Consider the following 12432-nt stretch of genomic DNA (forward strand, 5'->3'; position numbering starts at 1 on the left):
CAGGCCCTGGCCATCAAAGGGTTTAATGCATTGAGAGAAAACTACAGTATAAAATGTGGGCTTTTTCACAGCGCACATTTTATATTTTATTTTTTAAGCATGTTACATTTTGCAAATGATCAGTAATTTTAACAAATTTGTTGAGAAACGTTCTTTGTAGAGGATGTTTTAACTTATTTCCACATAGAAATTCAACAGAAGGGACATTTTGCACTTTTGCATATGACTGTACTTGCCCTCTGCATTGTGTTTAAACTGAAATATCTGGTAAGTATAGAGCAATAGAGAGGTGCAACAGTAGTAAAAATCATAAAAATGAGGATGACTTTTGGAGGGGTGTTTGGACCCCGCACATTGCCACACTTTTGGTTATAGTTAGGGATCCAAGCACTGTTGCCAGTAACTCGATTTTTCCTTCTACTTTTTACTTATTTAGTTGGTTATTGACTTACTGCATCTCTTATTTAATATATTGCTTCTCAAAGTGCTCGGGTTTAAATGAAATAGACATAAAAAAAAACATGGCATGGTGAGCACAAACACAAAACATGTGCCTACACTCTCTGCAATGATAAGAATCTTCTGAGCTCTTTTTTTGCCAGGCGATTGCTTTACCTCCCATTGCCAAGTGGCCTTATCAGAATGGCTTCAGTCTCAACACCTGGTTCCGCATGGATCCCCTCAACAACATCAACGTAGACAAGGACAAACCCTATCTATACTGGTGAGTTAATCACCATCACACATCTGCTTGACAATTAAGGAATGAGCCTTGCAGGTTGGAATAACCATCAGCAGCTGGTGTCTTTAAGAAGATTATGCTGGATGGCTTGGTTTTTTTGGTTGTTGATGTCCTGATGTCCTGCCTGTTCCATCATGTGCAGAATGAGCTTTGTTAAGGGATTTTGTTTTGTGATGATGTGGCGGATTATGCTAGCATGAATGAGAATTAGGTCAGATTTTGCTGATTGTATGATACAAATGTGAACCTGGGGTGGGCGGTACATTCCGGAATCAGAGGCGGATCTCCGCAGGGGGAGAGAGGTTTTAATTTGGGCTTTTAATGTCTGGAGCACAGAAGATGTGCTTTATGTGGAGACTTGTGGCTAATTAAAGCTGAGATCAATAGCCTGGAAGCACTGTGTTTATCTGCAGCGGTCCCAGGATACATGGAGTAAAGCCTTAGTGTAGACAGACGTGTGCGTATGAGTGTATGTGTGTGTGGTGGGAACGGATGGTGGCAGGGACCGAAGGGCTAGGCAGACATTTGAAATTGGGGAAATGAAAGAGTACAAAGAAGATGAAACAAAAGGAAAGTCTTTGTCATCATTATGTGTCACCCATTCTGGACGTGGGCTGAAGATGTACTGTACTGTGCAAGAGTCCGAGACCGTGCTTCATTTATTTAATTTCCAGTTTAAGGTACAAGTGATTAAAAAAGTGTCAGGCCAATTGCTTTACATATTTTTTATTTTTTTGGTTTATTTCTTTTCTCAGTAAGAGCTTCTTGTCAGCTACTCATGGATGAAAACATCTGTGGATTTTTCAGATCTTAAACAAACATATAACTGTCTCCTCTCTCTAAACAGTAAAAGTATTGTTAATCTAATAGGGACAGTTTTTGAACATTTTTTAACCTTTTTTTATATTCACTTATTTTATTTTGATTTTCCACTTCCATATGCAAGTAATAAAGTAATGTGGATCCAGTCTCCTCAGAAATATCTCCTGAAAAATGAAGAACTTGTATGTAATGACTGACCAGAAATGAAATAAATGAAGGGGGATGTAGATGTATTTATGTATTTATAAAATGTATAGTTCTGGTCCTGAAATGTGATTGGCTGAGCCATACTCAAAGCTGTTGTGAAATACACGATATACACACACCTAGGGCCACCTCACAATAAATGAACTCTGTATTACTGCACCACGTCATTAAAAATCCTTGTGCTGATAATTGAACAACATTTGACTCTAATGCTGCTTGCACAAGCCACTAAATGTACTGATAAAGTAAGAACCTGATTTTTTTTAAACTGATGGACTTTCTTAACTAGAACTAACAGGTTAACAAGCTAAACAAATCCATCATTAATATCACATGCTCAAATTAAAGCACTCATGATGAGACTCACTGTACAACTATAATATGAAAGTCTTGTCAGATGTGCCAGAAGTAGCATCAGACCCTGGCTCCCTAAATAGTGTGTACACTTTGAAATTCTATTTTTTGTAGCCAAATAGTGCAGTTTGTCAAGTACGGATGTGACTGAATTCCAAACGGCTATTTTTAAGCTGTGTTATGCACTGTTGTGGGGCAGGAGCCAGTATTTAAATTCCTACATAGTCAACGTTATGTGTATTTTGTCGTACTTTATGTTGTCTGCTGTTTGATAAGCCACTTTAAGCTGTGCCTTACTGTGACCTTCCCTGTGGTAAAATTACAGTAACTAATGGCCTCTCCTAGCTTATTGCATTAATCTACAATGAACTCTGAACCCAAACCCTGACAAACAACCCCAGACTGTTATCCCTCCTCCACCAAACTTTACTGTTGGCATATAGCATTCTGGTAGGTTGAATTCTGCCCAGATTCATCCCAAATTCATCTATCAGACTGCCAGATAGTGAAGGGTGATTCATCACTCCAGAGAACATGTTTCTACTGCCCCAGAGTACAGTGGCGACGTGCTTTACACCAATCCAGCCAATGCTTGGCACAGTGAATGGTGATCTTATGCTTATATCTGGCAGCTCAGCCATGAAAACCCATTTCATTACAGATGCAAAGGCCTTGTGCTGATTTTGCTTTGAGTTTAGAACTTTATAGTGAATGATGTAACAGAGCATAGGTGATTTTTTTGTGCTCTATGCGCTTCAACACTTAGCAACCCCACTCTGTGAGTTTGCATGGTCTGCTGCTTTGTGGCTGAGCTCTTGTTGCTCTTAGATGCATCCATTTCACAAGGAGTTACATATTTATGGCTAAAGAATCTCATCTTTCTTCTCTAACATTGTGTATATAAAGTTTATACATAACCACACATATCCTGACTGTGTTTTAGTGTTTATATCATTTGTATTCAGGCACCATACAGGCTTAGCTCTACCTATGAAAGGTCCAGGGTGATGTACCATGCAAATCTTGTTTTAGGCCCCTCTCTCAGCCCTCATAGCTTTCAGCCAACCCTCAGGCCCCAGACCAGAATTAGAAAAATCTCTAAATGAGTTCCTAAGAAATTTCACAATGCAAAGTTGATGTCTATAAGTGGATGTTTAACAGTTTCAAATATTGTATATATTTAGTATAGATATCTGAAGCTCTAAGCTACCTTTCAGTTTGAGACATTGGCTATTCTGTAGCCAGAGGACAGGAGTAGCCCTATCTTGGCTGGTATCAGCATCTGATCCATGTTGATTTCCTCTGAGTCTGTCCTGGGAAAGGGCAGAGGATTAAAGACACCAATACTGTCAGCTATTGCAAAGGTCTTCATTTACCTCACCGTATAAGACAATATTTTTCTGTGTGTACTGTAGTGATGCTTGAGTCACAGGACACAAAGACCCTCATGTTGTTTTGATGGTTCAGTAGATGCTGTTTCATTGCACCTCAAACTTAAAGCAGTAGTTCATCCACAATTTTACCCATGCCCTACACATAGTCCATCAGCCAAGACATGTTTGGTGTCTGAAGTTTGCTTTTTTAGATTTGCACTTGAGATACGAATCTGATGCAGGTAACAAGCAATGGAAACTTTTACTGTGTCAATTTGACTTGCCTCAAACAATTAACTTTTAATAGTAAAGAATAATTAAGTTGTTAAATAGTTAAGAATGATCTGTGCCTTTAGATACATTATCTTGTAGCTCCAGTGCAAAACTAAAGAAGCAAACTATATATTAAAGTTGGGGTTAGACTATTTACCTTAGCTCAGATTCTCAGTCTGGCTCCCCATATGGAAATAAATTATATGTGCATATATTTATATATTTTTGAAATGCATTTCAAATACATTGCAGTCCATATTGAAATACATTCCAAAAATGAATATGCATTTCATATATAGTATATGAGTATATTGTCATATTAACCAAATATTTTTATATTTTATCTTACAGTACATATTTTAATATGTACAGGGAAATATACCTAGAACTGTACCATACAAAAATCACTGTATGTTCATGTATTAATAAAATTAATTTGAAAATGTATTGAAAGTAACCAGAATAATTTTACATTTATATTCCAGTATCCTGAATGTGATTAGTATCAAATGATGGTTCATAATGGTTCACAATGGTGAAAAGGCACTAATGAACTTTTTAATTTAATGAAATTTTAAGCACTATGATTAGTTCTGTTCGGTTTGATTCGGCAATAAATTAAAGGTTAAGTAATGTGTGATCCTCTATATTTCAATCGCCCAAAAAAGGCCAGTCAGGTGGTGGGAGATACTCAGTCTTTTGATGATCTGTTAGGACTTTAAAAGTTGTGTGGTGTGTCCAAAGCTGAAGTGAGTCTTGGCTAATTGACTATATTCGGCATAAGGGGAAAACAGGGGGTCTGATTTGTCACTCTAGAAGTGAAGTAATGATTACAGTTTAATGATGAAGAAGGTCCTTTCTGTTGTTAACATAGCTGGGCTGTGGGATCTGCCGAGAGCTCTCATGAGAGGCTTTAAGCCAAAGAAGTCAGAGCCAGATTCAGTGCCAAAAACAGCCATCTAATGTCTGCCTATGCCAACTACAGTACAACTCTCTCATACTGTCCTTCAAAAAATCCCCTGCATGGCAGGCAGTTTGTCACTTTCTGCAGTGCAAACCACAGCACAGCTGAGATTCAGTCTCTTTCAGTGTAAGTTATAGCTGCACTATGGAAGATTTTTATTAACACTGAAAGAAGCAGCATTGCTAATTCAGGAGAAAAGTGGAATACGCTACAATATGACGTCTGTGTGCTGCTGCAAGCCCCCTATAAAGCATGAAATAATCATTTAAAAATCTGATGCGTCCGGTCAGATTTTGTGGGTGTTTTTCAGAGCATGTCATACGTCCTCACATATTAATATTACACACACAGGCTCATAGAAATGTTCCAACTCCATGTTTAAGGCTACAGTGCAAAATCAACATTATACCAATGAAAATATGGTGTAAGTAGTACATAATTCACTTCCATTCCTTGAGTGGTGTGTCGATGTTGCACTGCCCTGTTTGTTTACTGTGTCTAATGTCTGTTTAATTTATCGTATTTATTATATTGTTTCTAGTTTAAATTTTTGTTTGCACATTTATGTCTGCAAGTTTGCGTTTTGTACTCTTTTGTTCCATGTTGCACCATGTTCCTGGAGGAAAGCCTCTTGACTTGACTCCTTGGAAGACATATCCTATAGCAGGAGCTGTATATTCCACATGTCCTATAGCAGGAGCTATAGCTGTATTTTGTCCTTTCAGCAAAAATCAAACCACATTTGAGCCACATTTTATGTCTATTTTACCGTCTTGGCTGTATATATGTCTACTAGTGTGTACTAGTGTAGGCTAACACATTTAATATAAATGAAAACAAAGACTTACTTTGCTTTATGTTTTAGCTTAGCTATAATCACTTTTCTCACACCTCTGGCAGGAAACTTTTCCACAAGCAGAACATTTTGTGTCTCAACATTCGACTTTTACAAAGCTGAAGTCGGTTTCTCATTCGCCAGCTTCTTGTTAGAATGGTTCCATTCCACCTTAATTGCTGCAGCAGGCCCTATTTAAATTGTAACAAAAACATTTGAATGAGAAGCTGACCTCAGCTTCATGACTTTTTAATGTTTGGCAGTTTCTCGTTGCAGATTGAACATTTCAGGAAACCAGCTGGAGTGCTTATGAATGCAAATGAGTTAATTTATCTCCAAATTATTGATGTTCATCTTAAATCTCTCTTTTTGCCTTTACTTTAGCTAGTAGTTAGGCCAGCCTGTTATATGTGTTGCTATTAAACCAGTAGTCTGCATGCTGAGTGAATAAAGGGTGAATAAAGGGTGAATTAGCAGTTATACATTAACTGCAACATTTAAGACGACCTATTGTTAATACTGTTAGAACGACCAGCAAAGCTTTATTTTACTGCAGTTGCTGACCCCAGTCCTACACAAAATTTAGAATCTTTGCTTTAACTAGCATTTCTTCTGGCCTATTAATGATGTAGCTTTCTCAAAGTATAAAGAGCAGCTAGAGCTTGCAAGTTATTAACTAACTGAAAAAAATAGAGATTTAGGATTTTGTCCTGACATCATCATTATGTATATATACATGACTGAATGTCTGATGAAAGGAGCAAGATGTTTGGTGCATGAATCACCCCAGCAGTGCTGATTGAATGTGTTTGCTAAAAGTTCAATATATTAGCATTTATAAATGTGGAGCTGGGGATTCCAACAGCAGCTAACATAATGAATCATTTAAACACACACAGGCAATGTAGTGAAGAGGTGTGGGTGTCCTATCCTAAGGGCTTAGCAAATCATTAGCGAACTAATTGTATTGACTTCTACAAATGTTGCTCTCACAGGTAATGTTGCGCAGGCTGATATGGCTCATCTGTTGAGATTTCATGAAGGGTTGTTGATGCATTTCACATATATACTTGTGTCTGTTTGATAGCTTCCGCACCAGTAAAGGTGTTGGCTACTCGGCTCATTTTGTGGGGAGCTGCTTGATCGTGACTTCGCTCAAGTCCAAAGGCAAAGGCTTCCAGCACTGCGTGAAGTACGACTTCCAGCCTCGCAAAGTAAGCTCTTTGATTTGTTTTGGTTCTGTGTCTGAGTAGGTAGCTGAGAATACTGAGAACTCCCATAAAAAAATCCAAATGGATTGAATTAATTTAAAACCAAAAAATCAAATGTATATCTTTTCCCCCCTAATCACAGATCAAGTCATTCAGCCAAGTAGGTTTTGCAGTGGAGTTATAAGACTAATGTAGATAACAGATAATGAATGAACACCAATTAGCACTGTGCATACTGTACACCTTAATCATCAAACACTTGCCTCAAACCCTGCTGTCTTGTTAAGTAATTGCTTATGTGATTTTATAACAAAGCAGGATGCAATTGCAAGTTTATTGAAGTCTGGATTTACAACTAGAATCAATTAGCAGGCAAGTACAGAGAGTTCTTGGGTATTCTTGGGTAAAACAATGATAGAGCACAGTGAATGAAAAATGCAAGAACAGCAAGAAAACAACAATGCTTAGAAACAAGGCGACTATATGCAATGAACATTGGGTGGAGCTACAAACAAGAAACAGGTTAAGGAGATGACAAAAGTGCTGAGCTAGGATGGAATGGAGGAAAGGAAAATGGGATAGGTCATAACCAGGGGAACTGTGACAGGTTTCTGTGAGATACTGTTATCTGTAAAAACTACTGTATTTAGCTTGGCAATTTACTTTTATAATTTTATAGATAACAGATATAATAAACTAAAGAAGTTTTCTTTTTGGCTGATCAGCTATATTTAGGGAAAGGTGAAAATTGGATGAATGTGTTGTTCTACCAAAAAGTTACTGCTGGGACATTTATCATGCTTGAGTGTTTCTCCGCATGTCATGTTAAAAACCAACAGCTTCAGACATCTTTAGAAAGATTTACATTTTTATATAGGCCTCTTTGATTTATGCTGTACCCATCTGCTACCTTACAGACATTTAAATGGGCATGTTGATGTATGGCCCGAAGCAATGAGATCCGCTTTGAGGTCTGTGGACTGATTAAAAGTGAATTTAGTGTCAGGTGAAATTATTTTAAGGGTAGTATAAGTGATTAAAAGGAGTGTGAAGCTTTTTTTCCACCCACTGGGTTCAGTGAATATATGTGGGCTTGTATTCGGTTTTTAATTGCTTTTATGTTTATCTTTGCCCATTTGACTTGGCTAGCGTTATGTACGATTAAAGCTGGAACTTTTTTCCTTTAATGATTAGATGCAGTGATTAAAGATTTGATAAAGGATTAGCACATTTGTTATGGCACATAAGAATGTCTGTGTACAAGATCAAAATGCATTAAAAGGCCCATATCCTGATTTGTCCTTTAACACTCTTAATTCATTTTTACGCAACCATTTTCCAACCAAAAGTAAGAGTACTTAGAATTAAACAGACTATTTTTTACTGGGCCTTTAAGAGTAATATATGTAAATGAACTCTGTTCTGATTGGCTGCCTTATATTTTGGGCACGTGAACACTTGTAACTTAATTTAAGTGAATTTACTGGGCCAGAAAAAGAATTAGGAAGCAACGTAATTGTCCCATACAGACGTTGTATACAATTTCAATGTAGATTTTTGAAAATATATTATGATATGTTCTGCCTTTTTAGGATGCGATGTTTTAACAAGACAGTCCTCTCTCAGGCTGTATATAAAATAGCAGAATACATCTCATGTTCATGTTGCTACATGCACTAGATTTTCTCTTTCTGCACAAATACATTTTGACCCTTTGAAGAAGCCCCTATAAAACTCATTAGGAGCCTTTTCGTCACTGAGCTCAGCTTCTTCAAAATTGTACTGTACCCACTACAGCTGTGTCCTTGCTTTTAAACTTAGCTCTCCTCTCTCCATCAGCCCAGTGTCTGATCTATTATTCATGTCTCAATTCAAATTTTAGTGCTTTAGACTCTGTGCCTGCTCACGGCCGCCCTTTAAAGGAGTTTTCTGGGTGAAATTTGTGTTTCCACTAGAGGAAGGAAAATGAACTAGAACCAGCATGACGGCAGAGTCTTCACTTGAAAAGACATTTATAGCATGTTTCACACTTAAAACTGAGAAGACCACCTTCCTCAGTGCTGCCAAACCTGTCAGAACCAATAAAGCATCTGTCTATCTCTCTGTCTGTCTATCTATCTATCTATCTATCTATCTATCTATCTATCTATCTATCTGTCTATCTATCTGTCTGTCTGTCTGTCTGTCTGTCTGTCTGTCTGTCTGTCTGTCTGTTTGTCTGTTTATATCTGTTTGTCTCTCAATATCTATATTTATCTAAGTTGAACACACCCAGAATATTAAAGCTGTCACTTATCACCCGTGTTAGCTGGCTAGCTTGTTGCTAAAAATGCTTTCATGGGCGTTCATGCTTGTTCACCACTTTATAGCATCAGTGGCGTTCAAGTTGAAAATGGTGTAATTTCAAACTCAAACTTCTAAATTCCGAGTTTACTTGTAGCATAAGAGCAAATGACAAAATATGTTAAGGGGCCTATATCAGGAAAACTGAATTTTCCTCACTTTTATAAATTAAATTGTTTGTTGTAGCGTGTAAATATTGTTAAAGTTCCTAATCATTCTGTTCACTGCCCAGTTTATACCAGTCAATATATCCAAGCTAAGCTGCAGTCCGGTTTGAATGCCTTGTTTTGTGATGCCATGCCATCCATTACATTTACAAATGTCCACCTATTTAGTCTGCAGCAGTTTAGTTACACCCATTTACACTGAAGTTATTAATTAATGTTTTAATTTGGACTGCTTTCTCAATGAGCCACAATACAGGACATCCAATCAGACCAGGGATCATTTACATATACCAGTCTTAAAGGCTCAGGATGTGGACACTTTAAAAAATGTGAAAAGCTTAATATATGCTGAACTTTAATAATAAAAAAATGTTCACTCTACAACTGTAGAACACCTTGCTAGACCAGGAGGTCATTATAATTTCATTTAGTGTCAAAGACACCATCTTCAGTGTCATCAGCCTTTAGTGCAATAAGCTACTGTTGTTACTTTTTTGTAAGTAATAGCAGAGGTGAAGATTCATATCTGAACAAGAGTCTGACTTGAGTCCCGAATTTGATGACTTTAGATTCAACTCAACAAACATGGCTTTCATTTAGCTGAGCTAATTTAATGTAAAAAATCTGGTTGCTACATGTTTAAGTAGCTTGTCCAGCATTACTTCCCATTGTTCCTCTCCTTTTCTGTCTGCAGTGGTACATGATCAGCATCGTGCACATCTACAACCGCTGGAGAAACAGTGAGATTCGCTGCTACGTCAACGGTCAGCTGGTGTCGTATGGCGACATGGCCTGGCATGTCAACACCAACGACGTAAGAGACACCAATGCGCCCCCCCCCCCCCCCCCCCCCCCCCACATCCCTCTGCTGTTTTGATGTTTGATGCTGCAGGGCTGCCTGCCACTGCTGTTTGATCGTCAGCGCACTGTGAAATTAGACTCCAGCACATACAGAGCTTTATCTCCACACTTTGTCAAAAGCACATTCATTTCTGTTTTCCCTTTTCAGCACCAGTCCTTGCCTCGCGCCCACTGGCGCTTCAAAACACTTATTTCATTTGAAGATTTGTTTGTCATCATGGTGGCGGTTGGGGATGGTGGGGGTATGTGTGAGGGGGGTTCTGAATGCATGATTCAATTTTTTTGTGACATACATTGCCTGTCAAAAGTTTGGGGACGCTTGACTTTTCATCTAGCTGATTGAGTTTGCATTTGGCCCTGTTTGAGCTGGATTAGTTTTACCCAGGATGGAACCAGAAATTTAGACAAGAAACTACTGGCAGAATTTATCATTTGGTTCCATCACTCTTTTATTTTTTTTCTTTCATAGTTTCAGGTAAATTGCATCTATAACTTGTGTTTTTATAAAACTGCAATCCTAAAACATCTACACTAGCACTGTTCAAATAATTAATCAGGATTAATAACAATATTTCATGTAGTTAATTATTTTCACCAATTCAGTAACTGGCCTTCGAAGGGTCAAACTAGGAAGGTTAAAACATTTAGCAGCATTAATCGTTTATTCAGTGTTTTATTAACACATAGCTAAACTCAACAGATGTGTGTTTGTTTTAGCGTTTGTGGTCATTTTACATCCACCTGCTACTAACTGTAATAAACTGTGGTTATTTATTTGTCATATATAATTTAAAAGCTTGTTTCCAGATATGTCTGTTTCTTTTGACATAATGACAGAATCTTACAAGTGGTGCTTTTTTTCAGAGGTTGCACAGTTTTAAGCCACATATTTAGAACTTACTATCTCATGAGATGATGTGCAGATTGAAAGGTCATTGCTTGGACTAATTAATTAAATGAATTTAGGGAAATTATGAAGTAGAACCAGCATGACGGCAGAGTCTTCACTTGAAAAGACATTTATAGCATGTTTCACACTTAAAACTGAGAAGACCACCTCCTCAGTGCTGCCAAACCTGTCAGAACCAATAAAGCACCTATCTATCTATCTATCTATCTATCTATCATAAGAGCATAAGAGCAAATAACAAAATATGTTGAGGGGCCTATATCAGGAAAACTGAATTTAGTGAATAGTAAATGAGTGGTACCTCTTCCAGTCACAAATTCAGATCAAAATTGCTCATTGGAGGAGCTTTCGAGACAAATGGAAATCTCAGGTCTAAATGTCCATCTGACATGAATCTCACTATTTATCTGAGTGATCGGTTCATATGCCTGCTGTACTTGAAGAATTAGTTGGTTTAACTGTTTTGTTTTAATGAAAACATATTTAATTGAACAGTAACCGTGAGAAAATTCAAATTAAAAAGTGTCCCCAAACATTTGACAGGCAGTGTGTTCCAAACAAATCTCATTCTCAGAATGAAAAGATACAATTATAAATAATTTTTTTAAAAAATGTTAATCTTTATATATCCAGTAAGTCATTATTAATTGGTTGAATTGAATTAGCTCAAAACTTGATGACGTCAGTTTCGGATTCTGCAAACATTTGCATCGTTTTTCAAAGTTGCTCATTAGACAACAAACTTCTGAACTCCTCTCTCTCATCTTCACTTCCTAATTCTGTCTGTAATCTAGCTCTTCCTGATTGCCATGTTTGCTTGCTGCATTTGTTTCCTGTCTACTGTACAGCCTTCTGCCAAATCTCAGTGCTTTTAACTTTAAATAACACCCACCAACGTACCTGTGCTTCAGTGTAGGTGCCATTAAAACTCCATCTGTTTCTCCTGCTCCTGTTCTCTGTCTTTTCCTCTGTCTCCTTATCACAGAGCTATGACAAATGTTTCCTCGGCTCGTCTGAGACAGCGGACGCTAACCGAGTGTTCTGCGGACAGCTTGGTGCCATCTATGTGTTCAGTGAAGCTTTGAACCCTGCACAGATCTTCGCCATCCATCAGCTGGGGCCTAGCTATAAGGTCTGTATCAGCGCTGCTGAAGGGCATCAAACAGTAAGCTTTTAGACATCTATTATTACTATGATTTTGCTGTGCTAATCAGTTAAATAGAAGCATAATTAAAGGGAAATTCTTATTGTATAATATTCTCACTTATTGTATAATTCAATCACAGAGATGGAGACAAAGTCACTCAGTGTGGTTTGATGTGAAATGCCTAATTGTAGAGAAATTTGTAGACTGATATTTTTTACAGTGG

The 12432-nt window shown here is 37.6% G+C and overlaps 1 protein-coding gene across 5 annotated transcripts in view; it reads left to right on the forward strand.

The window, feature by feature from the left end:
• The window catches only part of nbeab (neurobeachin b), a 481645-nt gene that overhangs the window by 118745 nt on the left and 350468 nt on the right, over positions 1 to 12432 (forward strand). For all 5 annotated transcript variants that reach the window (XM_037546398.1, XM_037546400.1, XM_037546401.1 and 2 more), the window contains exons 5-8: positions 603 to 724; positions 6658 to 6784; positions 9986 to 10105; positions 12048 to 12194. In XM_037546398.1, coding sequence (XP_037402295.1) covers positions 603 to 724; positions 6658 to 6784; positions 9986 to 10105; positions 12048 to 12194 — 516 coding nt within the window. The remainder of the gene's footprint in view (positions 1 to 602; positions 725 to 6657; positions 6785 to 9985; positions 10106 to 12047; positions 12195 to 12432) is intronic.

This window comes from Pygocentrus nattereri, chromosome 17 (assembly GCF_015220715.1).
Source record: "Pygocentrus nattereri isolate fPygNat1 chromosome 17, fPygNat1.pri, whole genome shotgun sequence".
NCBI classification, from domain to species: domain Eukaryota; kingdom Metazoa; phylum Chordata; class Actinopteri; order Characiformes; family Serrasalmidae; genus Pygocentrus; species Pygocentrus nattereri.